This window comes from Ambystoma mexicanum, chromosome 3p (genome assembly GCF_040938575.1).
Source record: "Ambystoma mexicanum isolate Mex_15411 chromosome 3p, UKY_AmexF1_1, whole genome shotgun sequence".
In the NCBI taxonomy this organism is placed as follows: Eukaryota; Metazoa; Chordata; class Amphibia; order Caudata; family Ambystomatidae; genus Ambystoma; species Ambystoma mexicanum.
The window spans coordinates 1,151,607,356-1,151,620,902 of record NC_090925.1 but is presented as its reverse complement, the minus strand read 5'-3'; the positions used below and the strand labels follow the sequence as shown (position 1 = coordinate 1,151,620,902).

The following is a 13,547-nucleotide window of genomic DNA, read 5'->3' as shown; positions in this document are numbered from 1 at the left end:
GTTCACAATTATATAGGGTTTTTGTTCTGCTGTATGTTTTTTAAACTTTATTTTACTGAATATTATACCTAGTATTGAAATGACATTAATTTTGTTTAGCCTGTTTTGTGGCTCAAAAGGCTACATTTTTCTTAATGATTTTACTATTTTATTAGATACCATCACATTCCCAACTTTGGGTCACCGGAAAGTGGGTGCTGATAGTGTGAAGTTTGTCACCTTCCTCACATAGGTGGCATCCTAGGTTAGCCTTTCCTCAAAGACTGCTTAGTCTGAGTTCGCAGTCATAAAGAGCAGCAAAGTCTTCCTTGATGCCAGTTCAGAGGCCGATATTCATCTGCTTAGTTTCCGATACTTAACTTGCCAGGCTTTTCAGATTGAGGAGAGGGTTCAGGACATATTCTGGTCTTGAACTGGCGTTTTGACCAATTCTGAGACCACAGGTTGGTTCTGGAGTCTGCTGGTCCTCATGACCTCCTGTCTATATTGCACTCAATGCTCAAGATGAGGAATAACCAGATTTACCTAGCATCTGTCTAGTTTCAATCGTCTCACACCCAGTTGGCAGTGTTAGGGGCCCCTTCCGCCTGGAAATGAGGTGAGTGACAGTGCCAATCTTGCAAGGGGAGTGGAGTTTTCAGACCCTCGCCCCTGGAGAATCATCAAGGATTCACCCCTGGCGGGTTGGGGATCTAGTATGGAACATGCAAGTGCTAGATTTATGGGCTTCAGACCAGCACATAATCCAGGCTATTTTCAATGTCTTGAAGTCTTTCTGCGCTTAATCAAAAATTCTTGTATACAGATTCTCTGGACAATATGATTTTGTTCTATGTGAACAATCAGCGCCATAGCAGATCTCCCCAGCTTGTTTCTCTAGCAGTGGAGCTTTGGTAGTGGGCCATGGGACAGAACATTCATGCATGAGCCCTCCGTCTTCTGGGAGAACAGAATCTAGAAGCGGATGCCCTCAGCAGGTGGTAGGTCATTCTAGGGAGTGGGAGCTTCAAACAGACATGGTGCAGGGCCTCTTTGCTGGGTGGGTACTCCCTTGGTGGACACATTTATGACACGAAGCAATGCACAGTTCCCACTGTTTGCCTCCCAGCTGGACAGGAACTCAATAGGCGATGGTCTTGTGGCTCCTAGGGAGGGTTCTCTTTTTGTGTTTTCATTTTTTAGCCCTCATTCACATTGTTCTCAAGAAGTCCATTGAGTTGGGTTCTTACTCAATGATTGCCCAGTGGCCAGCCATATTCTGGTTCTGTACCTCAAGACTCTTGCTCATTCCTATTAGGTCAAGCGCCCCCTGAGGCAGGACCTTCTGGCTCAGCAGAGCGGGTGCATTTAATATTCTTCCATTCAATCTCTTCAGCTGTCAGCCTGGTTACTTAGGAAGTAACCCAGGGGCACCTCGGTTTGTCCAGAGGAGACTCAAGTCATCATGGCTGCTAAGTGGACCTCCACTCGTGCCCCATTCTAACAGTACATGGACACGGTTTTGCCATGGGTGCCTCAAAAGGTAGATAAACCCTCTGTCGTGCGGACTGCAACCAGTTGTTTCTTAAATTTTGCCTCAGCTGACATATCCATGGAATTCTGTCATACCTACCTGTTGGCGGGTTACAAGAGCGTGGAAGGTCAATCCTCATGGCTTGAAATGTAGGTTCGATGAGCAGGAGCTGGGTGTCGGGATCGTCCTGTAATCGGGAGCTACCGCTGGGGAACCTGGAGCAAGTACACGGTGCATTGCAAATCCAACTTCCATATGCAATGCACAGTTGTGGCTACTGTGTATGATCCATTATGTTTAAATGTGTACTAAATCTTCTTTATTAACATTCCCAGTCATTCAAGGTCAATGTCACACATACATGTTTGTAAGACACCAGCTGGACTCGGGAACCAAACGTAGCTCCTGGTAGCTGTTGGTTTCAAGCTAACAAGGCTCTCTTCGGTTCGAAGCAGGAGCTAAATAGCTCTCAGCAATTTTGAACCCACATCCTTCTCCCTATCTAATGCAGTGGAGCTTCAAGCAACAATTTCTTCCAGGGAGAGGCCCTCATCCTTCCTGGGCCTCAATTTAGTGCTCCCTTTGCTGGCTCAAAAGCCTTTTGAGCTTCTGTCTTTGGTGGACTTGAACCTTGTAGCTTGTAAAACGAGTTTGTAGTATCCATCATATTGGCTCGCAGAGTCAGCAAACTGCAGGCTCTGGCCGCAGTGGAACGAGCTAAAACTTTTCACAAGGACAAGGCGGTGCTCCATCTGCACCCCATCCTTTCGGCCTCAGAATTTCCACATTCATCAAGAGATCCCTCGATGGCATTCTGTGAGAAACCAGAAGGTGTCTCACCCGCTAGTCCCCAGGGATATGTCGTCTAGGTGGCCAAGACACGGCCATCACTTTTGGATCCAGTTCCTGGGGGGTGAGCCAGTGTTGGAGGATCACCTGGGTGAGACCTTTACCACATCCTACCCGCTAGGATATTTGGGAACTTTACTCCCCCCGCCCCCTTTTCCCTTCACAAATACTTTCACACTGACAGCCCGTTGTGGGAGAAAACAGACTCGCCTGAGCATTGTACCTGACATGTCCGACTACTATGGTCGGGCAATTACTGGTAACCACTCACACCTGACTTCCATTAAGCTTCCCCACATGGATAAAAGGCAGAGCACGAAAGTAGTAGTAGTAGTAGTAGTCGACAACACAGCGGGTGAGTTGGGGAGACCGATGCAAGAACGGTCTGTGTTGAAGTCAAGGTTGCAAGCAGCAACATTGTATAAAGAGCGTAAGAATGAAGATTGGTAACGCGTGTGATGAAAGACTAGAGGAAAGCGTAATTGCCGATAGATGCTTGAATTTTAACGAAGAAAGATACAATACCAATGGAACAGTGGTCCAGCACCGCGAGTGTGCTCAATAGAAGGTCTCTGTGAGGTATCCAGCCAAGAAGTAGCAGAAGCGAAACTAAAAGAGGAGAATGAGAAATGAAGTGAATCGAAGTGATCCTGCGACGGTTTAAGCAAAAGTCATCGCACAATCGAAAGTCTTTGATTTTTTTTTTTTTTTTTATAGAAAGAGGAAAAGCTTAGAAAGTGAGATTGCATGGCATAACGAGGGAGACCAATTGTGAACATTGTGCTAAAGGAGTCCGAGCCCGATCGAGGGAGACCAATTAGGAACATTGTGTTTAAAACGGGGTCCGAGTCTGAAGGAGGGAGACGCATGGTGAACAGTGGACCTGAGAACTTGTGAAATTGCTTATAAGAAAGGAACATTGGTGCTTGTTTGTTTACGACAGGCCGCCTGCAATAAGAGGTGTTATTAGGAAAGAGACTTTGGCAGAAGGCCGTGATATGTATGCTTTGAACTGTATCCTTGTGGCAGAGAAGCCAGAGTGTGTGCGAGACCCGTGCTGAAAACTTGGGGAAGAGAAGCCAGCGGCTCAGCTATCCTGACATATAATTTCTTCAACACTTTTCTTTTTGCATACATTTGTGGGGGAGGTAGAGGTGGAGATGACTGGGAATGCAGATATTGGGGCAGTTGCATCATGAACCCCTTCATTCTCTTTACCCAGAACAACCCCTCCTCGACGAGGCATGTCTATGGTGGTGGCTCCACAAGTAACAGAACTGGCTGTGGTGCAATCCATCTTAGGCCAATGCTCTATATTCCCCTCTTTCGGTGTTGCTGGCAGGTGTGTTGGTGGGAAGTGAATTGCCCTCAATGCTGCTGGCAATAGTTTTACTGCCCCTGATGTCCAAAGAGCTTCCCAAGAAATGGTTGCTCTCTTTAATCCGATTTTTAAGCATCACCTGTGATCTTAATAGGGCTTAGTGGTTGTGCCTTGGTGCTGCCTTGGTTCGGGCCTAATCCAGGCAATTACCTCAGTTTGCGTTTGAGAGTTCGAATTTTCCTCTTAAGCTTAGCCCGCATGGGGGGGACTCTGTGACAATAAAGAAGGGGGGGGCATCTCCCTCTATGTCAGAAGTTATTGCGCCACACTAATGCAGGTGAAATAGGGCAAAGGTCAGCTGAGGAGGGCTCACACTTCAGGTGCTATTCAGATGTTCTCTCCAACCCCCTTGTCTCAGCTCCTCACCTTGTTGTATAAATACAGATGCAGGTTCAGGTGCAGCAGCAGGCTTCTCCCAGTAGGCGATGTGCTGCAATATATCCTCTTTTCCCACAGCTGCCTAATACCCCACGGGCGCACAACACCCCTGCACCCTTGTCCCTGTGGGCTTCATTGAAATGATTGATTATTTGTTGTCATTATAGCCGCAGTTATTGGAGAAAAACTGAAGACCTTCACCAAGTGCCCCTTCCTTTGTGCCTCCTCCCCCATTCCCGGATGGCCTCCTCACTTCCCTTGCCCTCTGCCCACCCCTCCAACAGAATGTCATTTCTTTGGCGCAGTTTCCGTTGAAATGTCGGGTACCTGGGTTTATACCCCAGGATATAACCGAGGGTAAGTAACAAATGTTTGACATACGTGTTGCAAAGCTGGTCCCTAGCCCCCCTTCTTGTCCCCCCCCCCCCTCCACACCTCCTTGCCCCCTACCTCTAGACTAATGGCATTTGCATAGTTTTTCACCTGCACACAGCTTTTTTCAGAGTTTTATTTTCCGATGCCCTCGGTTATAACCTGTGGTATAAACGCAGCTATCTCTCGCATCGAGGGGAAAAAAAATAAGATGGCACCCCAAACACCCGGATATCCAATGTATCCCTGCATATAGAGATATCTGCTATAGCTATCTCTTTTTCCATCAAATATTTAAATAAGTACTGGACGGAATATCCCCAAACCGCAAAACGATTGCGAGTCAATGCTTCGTGCCAGAGTTGTTTCAAACCTGGTCCAAATCTGTCCAGTGGTTTTCGCTGTGCGGGCGAGCAACAATTTTTTTTTTTTTGTCAATGGAAAAATGAATGGGGCCTAGGCAGAAATTGAGTTGAATGGAATTGGACCATGTACGAAACTAACTTGGCCACAAGGCATTGACTCTGTTTCTGTCAGGTGTTTTGGGGGGGAGTTCTGGGGTTATTGCATCCAGTAGTTTAATTTAACGGAGAAGAAATGAAAAGGCCACACATTAAATGTGATCGATAACCATGGCTATACCCGCGGGTACCCGGAAACAAAAATGCTGAAAATGCCATTTGGATGAGGGAAAACGATGCAATGGAATCGGGCTAGAGAGGGGATGGGGATCGGGAAGAGAGGAAACCATGTGAAAATGGGGATTTTGGTAGGGGCTAAGGACCGAGTTAAGAGCACAAACGTTTTCTTTTAGCCACGGTTATTCGGTGGGATAACGACGGCTACAAGAGAAAACGAGACCGGGATGAAAATGCGTCCCGCGGAACAAGGATTGGGGGTGCATGGGAGAGGGCTGGTGAGTGACTGTGAAGGCAGCGAAACATTTTTTTAATTTTTTTTCCCCCCGACTATCTGTAGTAAATTGCTATTATAGCCGCAGTTATGGGGAAACAGTTAAAAAAAAAAACAAATAAGAGCATAAACAAAAAAAGTATTTTGACAGCTACAGTAAGGTGGGGGGTGGAAAGTAGATACGGCTGTGCAGTGGCCAGGGCCGAAGGCTGAGGCTACTGGCTATGGCCAAAGGCCTGGTGCTGTTTGAAAATATAGCATAGGCACGGCCAAAGACTGTGCTCGCTCAACCCTGGCGTGTGGGCTCGAGGTTGCCACGCCCAAAAGCTGTGGCCACCTAGTGAGTGTTAAACATATTGAGGAAACCTATACAGTGGCCGTGGTCACTGGCCATGGCCAGTGGCACATAAAACACAATGGTATAACAAAACCCTTGCAATTCACTGAAAAAACGTTAGTTAAGTTGACTAGTTTTATCACAACAAAACTCTTGAAATTCAGCGAATGTGGGAAGTCATGACCAGCTTAACTTTGCATGTTCCTGTGGCAAGCCTAGGAGCACATAGATATTATAAGAGAAGCGATTCACAATGACGTACACAATGGCATTATCAGGGGACATCAACAGGAGCACACCTGAGTTAAACTGGTCATGACTTCCCACATCGGCTGAATTTCAAGCGTTTTGTTGCGATATATCTAGTCAACTAGCCATCATAAAGGGTATGCCCCACCACCAGGGGTGCTCACCTGAATCAGTCCCCTACCATTTTTAGCTTTCATCATTGTAGAAGGGGAAAAGAAACCTTTTAGTCACTTAAGCCAGAAAGATGTCCTACTCCAAAGGTCTCTTCTCATCTCGGTTGGTGGACTCCGATTAAAAAGAATCCATCTTTTTAATGCTAATCGCTTTCTTTCCAAATTTAGGAAGCCATGAGGGATTTTCTCAAAATTCCCACATTTTATTCATCTTCTGTCCCATTTTGATTACAAACATCCTAGAATGAATGTTAGCTTTTAGGCCCCCTACTTTACTTTTCTTTGTGCTGCAGATAGATATCCTTACTTAAATGTGCAGCATCACTGCCCATTCCAGCTGAACAAGTTAGAGGACCACCCATTTCGACCTGTGCTGCTGGCTAACTGTAAAGGTTCGCAAATGGATGGATACTGTGTCACCACATCTCCTTGATTTCATTCATCGTGGTGGTGGTTGGCTAAAACCATGTGGAGAAATATCTTTTAAGAACCTACTTCTACAGTACCCAGTTGGTTCATTTATTGTTGTCTCCCAAGAGTCTGCCTGCATGCCTCCAGAGCATTAGTGAGGTGCTCATTTTCTACATCTTAATTGAGTATGAGTGAGGGCTTGCTGTTGCTTGCCATCCTGCTGAACTGCTTTGCGGGTTCTTTGTGTTCTAATCCCACAGCTCATCCATAAAGCAATTCGGGCATTTAGTCAAGCACAGCCTATACGCCAATCGATGGGCTCACTATGTGTGGATGGTGTAGCTCTTTCATACTTTCTCAGGGACAGGATTCTGGATCTTATGCCTGAACGTGGTCTCATGTCCTATAACCAGAAGGAAGTAGAACACTTCTGCATTTAGAATTTTATTTGTAAACCTTTTTTTTAAATTTTTTATTTTTTTTAATGTATGTGTATTTCTGAGTTTTGAATTACACTTAATCATTAAAACCTGGGCTAAATCTGCTAATGCAGTGTGGATTTAAAATGTAGCATGAAGCAAATTTGGTGTTGGATGGCCAATATTCCCAGATCTAAATCCGATCACCACCTCTCCCTATTCACTTAAAATAACGAAACCATAAAGGGGAAAGTGTCAGCATTGGCTTTGCCTGCTTTTGCAGGCTCATGTTGGAGTAGAATACTATAGGGGATGTCTGCTTAAGCATGTATCTGCCAAACAGTTATAAGAATGAACCTGCGTTTTAAGGTTTTAGCAGTTTCTTTTGGTCCTCGAACTGCTAAAATTGCTTACTTTGCTCTTTGCCAGGAACTCGGAGTTTCACCCTTTGGTGGTGATGCAGCTTTACCGGGTCACAGGCACATATAATGTTCCTTTTTGTGCTGCTTTCTACTTAAAAGGTGATGTCCGATTTTGACCTTTAACAACTATTCACTGTAACGGCGTCCTTTTATGTGCCCATGAACTATATTTGGTAGAGTATTCTTAAGAAGAAAGGCTTTAGAATGACCTTGCTCTTTAACCGACCTGCAATGCGTCTTTTCCACATTAAATGGCAATAATGTCTTTATTCCCAAATGTGTTGGAAGTAATGTAATTGCATGAGTTGTAGGATCTCTTCGAGTTGATAAAACAGTAATATTAAGCCTTACGTGAAAATAATATAGGCATGATCTGCCTATTTTCGTATATTCAACGATGATCCTTGCCTTTGGGTGGGCATTTTGTTCCATCATATATATAATTCTCTGAGTATGTCTGTGCATTGTGATCCGAGTATTCACATAGCCCCATATGCACAGACAGGCTGTCCCCTTCCAGTTCCTCTCCAATTTCTGCTCCTCTCTCAGCCCCTCCCCCCACCCCTTCTACAATTCCGGGAGGCTGCAGGTTTTATGGAGAGGAAACGTGTCCAGAAATGAGGACATCCCTCGGACCCAAATGGAGAAACGTATTTTGCCTATATTTTATCCTCCAAGCCCAATCCTGAGACTCTCTGCGTATATTTGGTTCTTGGTAACAAACACTTTAATATTGTATATGTGTTGTGAAATAATAAACTGAGCGCTGTGAGGGTGTAGAAGGAGACTGACACAGAGGGGTTAGAGGGGTACCGCACCTGAGAAAACCCATCTCTCCCTACTTCTAAGGGCTTGCCCTGCCTCAACCCAGGAAAACATTAGTGAGCTGTTAGAATGTCTGTAAACAATAAATGTTCTCTGTCCTCGGTCAGAAACCAACCAATCTAACCCCAACTCTATAAACGTAATTATTTAACTAAAGTGAAGTTCCTGTTGGCTTCACCAGGAGAATGACTCCCTTCTCCTGGTGTCTTGCGTCAGTCTTCTAGTTGAAATAACTCAATGTCCCATCAGAAAGGGCCATGGGAATGACTCCCTTCTCCTGCGCCTTCTATAAAAGTTCTCCACAGTGGTCCTTAAGCACTCTTGCAGAAAACATGATTAGTCTCTTTAACTCCTTCCAGGAAGTAGGAAAAACAGTCTTATCTGGCTTCCATACAACAATCTAATGATGTATATCTTTCCCAGGATTTTCTGTATCTTTCTTGTATGTTTTTCTAAAGTCCGCTTGAACAGTGATATTAGGTGGACCACTGCAACAAGGGAGATTACTCACAATTCACACTGCTCGGGCAGTGGTATTGGATGAACCACAAAGAGGGAGAGTACTCCTGATGCAATCTGCTTAAGCAGTGGTATTGGCTTGGCCACTGCAACGAAGGTGATGACTCCTGATCAATACCCAGCTTGAGCAGTGGTATTGGACTGACCACTGCAACGAGGGAGATGACTAAAGTTGCACGCAGCTTTAGTTGGGCCCCCTCCTGCACCCCACCTGTCTTCCCGCCGTTCCTGTAACCTGTGGTGCATGGGGGACACCGCTCTGGTTCTTCCCATAATCTGAGGTGCCTCTCCTCCTACTCCTTGCTTCCTACATGGCTCCATGGCTGGCTGGCGGTCTCTGTGCCATTTCTGGACCAGACGGTCCACCTTACAGCGGTCACGCTACCACCAAGTGAGTCGGCTCCCTGCCAGCTCTGAGGACGCTCCAGCAACATTCTGCTCTTCTGATCTCCCTCTCTGAGAGGTGCAAATGTTTCATCTGCAGCATTCCAAGTGCAAACGTTTCGGCTTTGTTCGCGTACTCCTGGCTTCTGCAGTGAGAGTTCAGTCCGTTCTTGCTTACTTCTTTATACTGTTGACTCCTCCCTCACGTAACGTCAACACCATCTTGGAAAGTCTCTTTGGCAATCTTCATACCTCTAGTGAGCCACCACGTTACAGTTCTTGGCTGACTTAGCATATGGTTACTCCATATGCCTCTCATGTTCTTTGTCCCAGTGTGTTTTACACTTGTCACAGTCCTGGATTTATAATAACGCATGGTTCCAATATCAATGGTGGGAGATAAGGGTGCCGTGAGGGTAGGGGGTTGTGTGACAGGGTTTTATGGAGGCTTTTCCCCAGGTGGATGTCCTAATCCAGTGAGGGGAGTCCCTCGCTATGAGGTCCTTCTGCGTATTACCACCACTAGGAAGACTATTGGCTAGCTGCCTCTACTCCCTAGCCTCCTAGGAAAGGCCCCCCATGGAGAGAAGTGACTATATCTGGTGAATCATCACAACACCAAGCCCAGCGTGCTTTGTTTATTTGGTTATTCGGACATTCAACCCTTTTATTACAGGACTGTTTATCAAATATATAGTACTATGGTCCTTCTTTTCTCAAAATGCACTTTGATTTTTTGTAAAGCAGCCAGGATCCCTTTTGTGCTATTTGTCGTTTCTGCAATAGGAACTAATGTACATGGTTCTTCTAGGTTTTGCAATTGTTCTTTGCACAACAATACAAGGTTAATGTTCTTATGATGACTACACTATAACTTGGAAGTGCTAATTAAAAATGAACACTGCCAAATTTTAAAAAGGGCCATTTGCAATTGTAGTACAATAATTTTTTTTTTTTTTTAAGTTATTTACCTGAGATACAATATTCTTCCTTCTTGGAAAGGGTCACTCTCACGTTAAAACCAATTATCTGTTTCTTCTGTGAGCACAAAGGCAATGTTAATTATTTTGTGCTGGCCACTAAATGATAGGTAGTGAATTGTTAAAATAATTAGCAAAACCTAAAAAATAAACTCAGTTGGAGACCTGTCTGGGCCTCTGGTCACTTAGCAAGCATGTTGGAACACACGCACCTTTGTAAAACTCATTTGTGTAAACCCTCACCTCCCCATAGAGACCGTGCACGCTCGGTGTGATGGTGATATAACTCCAGGACACACACAATGTAGGTCTCTAAATGCCAGTCAAGTCCCCACCATCTGATTCATCTGTTACTACTGCTCTCATTCTGCTTTTAACAATAACAAAAACACAGCACCCCCTTTTTAGATAGTTTTGTTCCCTCTGGTTGCAGTGCTTTCAGCAGCTGCTGAGGTAAGTCTAGCAAACGGGGCAAGCACATTGTCGGTGGTAAGAGGGGGGGGGAGTCACATCTTTATGAATAACAGGGCAAAAGAATTGCGAAGTGACGCATTTTACAGTCACTTGCACATAATGACGTTTTAACGTCATGACTTGCAGTTGGGCAAATACATTTGATTTCAGATTACCTTATTTAGCATTCGAAATTATGGGATTTCTGGGAAAGTTATGACATTACTACATAGCAAACATCCTATATCTGACACTGACCCATGTTCTACTGAAGTGTTGTCCTAGGTTTGTGTTGGCAGACACTGGCGAACTGTACCTCCTATTTGTATCTTGGTGGGCTGTCCCGGTTTTTAGTTTTGGCAATTAGGTGGGCTAAAGTACCACATACGAGCAAACAACGATTGCATTAAGAGTACAGCTAAGGAGAAATGGCATAGGAGGAGGGATACAAATCTTGTAGGTGTTTGCTATTTTAATTCACTGATTGACTGCTCGTGGCCATTCCCACCCACTTCTTGGCCCTCCCCACCCAAAACACACATTTCTGGGATCTTTGAGTTTGCCATCAAGTTTTGCAGACAAAGAAAGTGCCTGCCATTGTGTTTTTTTTTTTAAACGGTCTGAGAGTTAATTTAAGCTGTAAACGTGCTACTGGTGTAATCAAATATCTTGACCAGGTCTGCCTTCAGCCACTGTATTTATAAGCTCTATGGGTATCCTTCACTGAAGTCCTGTTAAAAATAAGCATTGCCAAAGTTGAGCTTGTTTGGCATTAGCATTAGGTATTGCCATTTACTGCTTTTATATGCGCAGGTACCCACATCATTTTGCAGCTGCTACCATCAATGATTATTACCACTACACACATGCCTTTTCCCCTGCCTACACAAAAGCCCCAAAACTGTTGGTATTTCCAGTGCTTGTTGATTTTGAAATCTAGTCACCCTACATACACAGCCTGGTTTTCCCCTCTCAGCGCCTCCTTTCCAAAGGTCAGTGAGGCTTCTTATTTTGCACCCCCCACCAAGTGATGCACAGGGAGGCTGCCCGGACTGCTACAGCGCCGTTCCTTTTCTCAGCCCCTCTTTCGACTGCATCCAAGGACTCTGTCCTTGAAGAGAGCTAGATATATTGCAGGTGTAACAAAGAGGTCATGTTTCTGTTCAGTCCACTTCAAAGTAATATTTCTACTTTTTTTAAATTCTTGTTGGCGAAGCTAATGGGTGCAGAGTGTAAAATGCCCTCCACTCCGAAACGGCGATTCTCAATAGCACAGAGATATTAATGTGGGCAGCTAAGCCGATGGTGATTCTGTTCGGTGGTTATGCTAACAATCGCAGTCTACTTTATAGGCAAACCTTGATGAGTTTATCTTACCAGCTCTTCTTACGACATGAAGTTTAAAATATTATCAAGAGTATGTTGGTTACATTTTCCAAATTTCATATTTTTTTTTCTCCAATATTTCTAGATCTTCCTTTTGGTACAAAGCAGAAGATGGAGAGATGGTCTTTGTTCACGCACTGTTGAATACCACCGTCTCGACCAGAATGTGAATGAAGCCATGCCCTCTCTCAAAATGACCAATGACTATATTTTCTAAAATCCCTTTTCTTAAAAAATGTTACTGTATGTTTTTGTTTGTTGTTGCCTTTTTGTACATAATAAATCATTTGTGATTACCATAAATCATTTGTAAGTTAAATTGGGTCTTTGTTTTTCCTCGTCTGTTTTTGCATTGCTGTATCGAACAACTGTGCTTTAAATGTTAATTTATTAGGTAGGTTTGAATCCACCTTGAGGTGAGTTCTGATTAGTACTGTTTGTGCAACATCAAACAATAAGTATTTTATGTTGGATTTTCATACTTCAAAGTACTGACTTTTTATTTGAGTATCTGGAACGACGTTAGTATCCCGTGCATCATAGTTTTTAGAAATTCTACAGCAGGGCTCAAAATTGGCGAATAAGAAATGGTGTGCATGTGTAGAATTTTTTTGGTGAGTGACTTTTTATGGCTGGCTTGCTGCTTGCAATTGAAATTGTTGCACCCTGTTCTACAGTATCATACTAGACATGTATTTAAAATGTGTCTCCCATATCATTTCCCATTGCTAGATAGTAGCCAGTGATATGCCCCCTCTTCTTCGCCTGCACACAGACAACACTTCTTACTCACTAAGAGGTAATTATCATTCAGCAATGGCTAGTGCACATTTTGTATTGTTAGTCTGTGTACGTATATATATATCCCACACACTAAGTTATGGTGGGTTTAAAAAGGCTTGAAAAAACCCTTTCACCTGAAATGTAAAAGCTATTTGAGCCAAGTTGCACAGGCCACAACGCCAACTAGTAACCATCGCTGCAAGTTCACCTCCAGTTCAGAGCTACATAAGCAAGGCATTGTAGGTATGCAATATATAAAAGATGGTTACTCTTACGTTCATATGCATACTTAGCTTGCTGCTTTTCTGCTTAGTAATTTGACAATTGTAGGAACATATGTATTTTTACTGTGATATGCATGACTGGCTTTATGACCTTTTTTTAACAGGGCATCATTGAAATAATTTGAAACGATACAATTTGAGAATGCTCATGCAAACATGGGCATGCTTTGCCAAGCTCTAGCAAAGGTGTGGCAATGATTCTTCCTGCAGAAAGCACACAAGGGAGGGGGGCCTTCTCGCTCTAGCTATGTGGGTTTCACAGCTTGCTTTCCCCACCTGTTTGCAGGGTAGATTCTGGGGGAATCTGAACAGCAGTTGTGGTCCAAACACTGATTGCCTTCACAGTCCATCTTTAAGAGAAACTACCTCTACCTGAGCCAAACAGTTGGTTTTGCGTAAAGTTTGTCACTTCTTCACTCCATAAAATACCCTCCTCCCACGGCCCCAATGCCGCCTACTCCGTCACCTCTGTGCAGCTCTTCCATTATCAAGCTCTAACATCAGGATCTGCTCTGGT

General features: G+C 44.2%; 1 protein-coding gene across 1 annotated transcript in view; it reads left to right on the top strand.

Moving 5' to 3' along the window:
- C3PH5orf15 (chromosome 3p C5orf15 homolog) overlaps positions 1-12,282 on the top strand; it is a 55,885-nt gene extending 43,603 nt beyond the window's left edge. The window contains exon 3 of the mRNA XM_069652540.1: positions 12,049-12,282. Coding sequence (XP_069508641.1) covers positions 12,049-12,180 — 132 coding nt within the window. The 3' untranslated portion in view covers positions 12,181-12,282. The remainder of the gene's footprint in view (positions 1-12,048) is intronic.
- Positions 12,283-13,547: the final 1,265 nt, after the last annotated feature.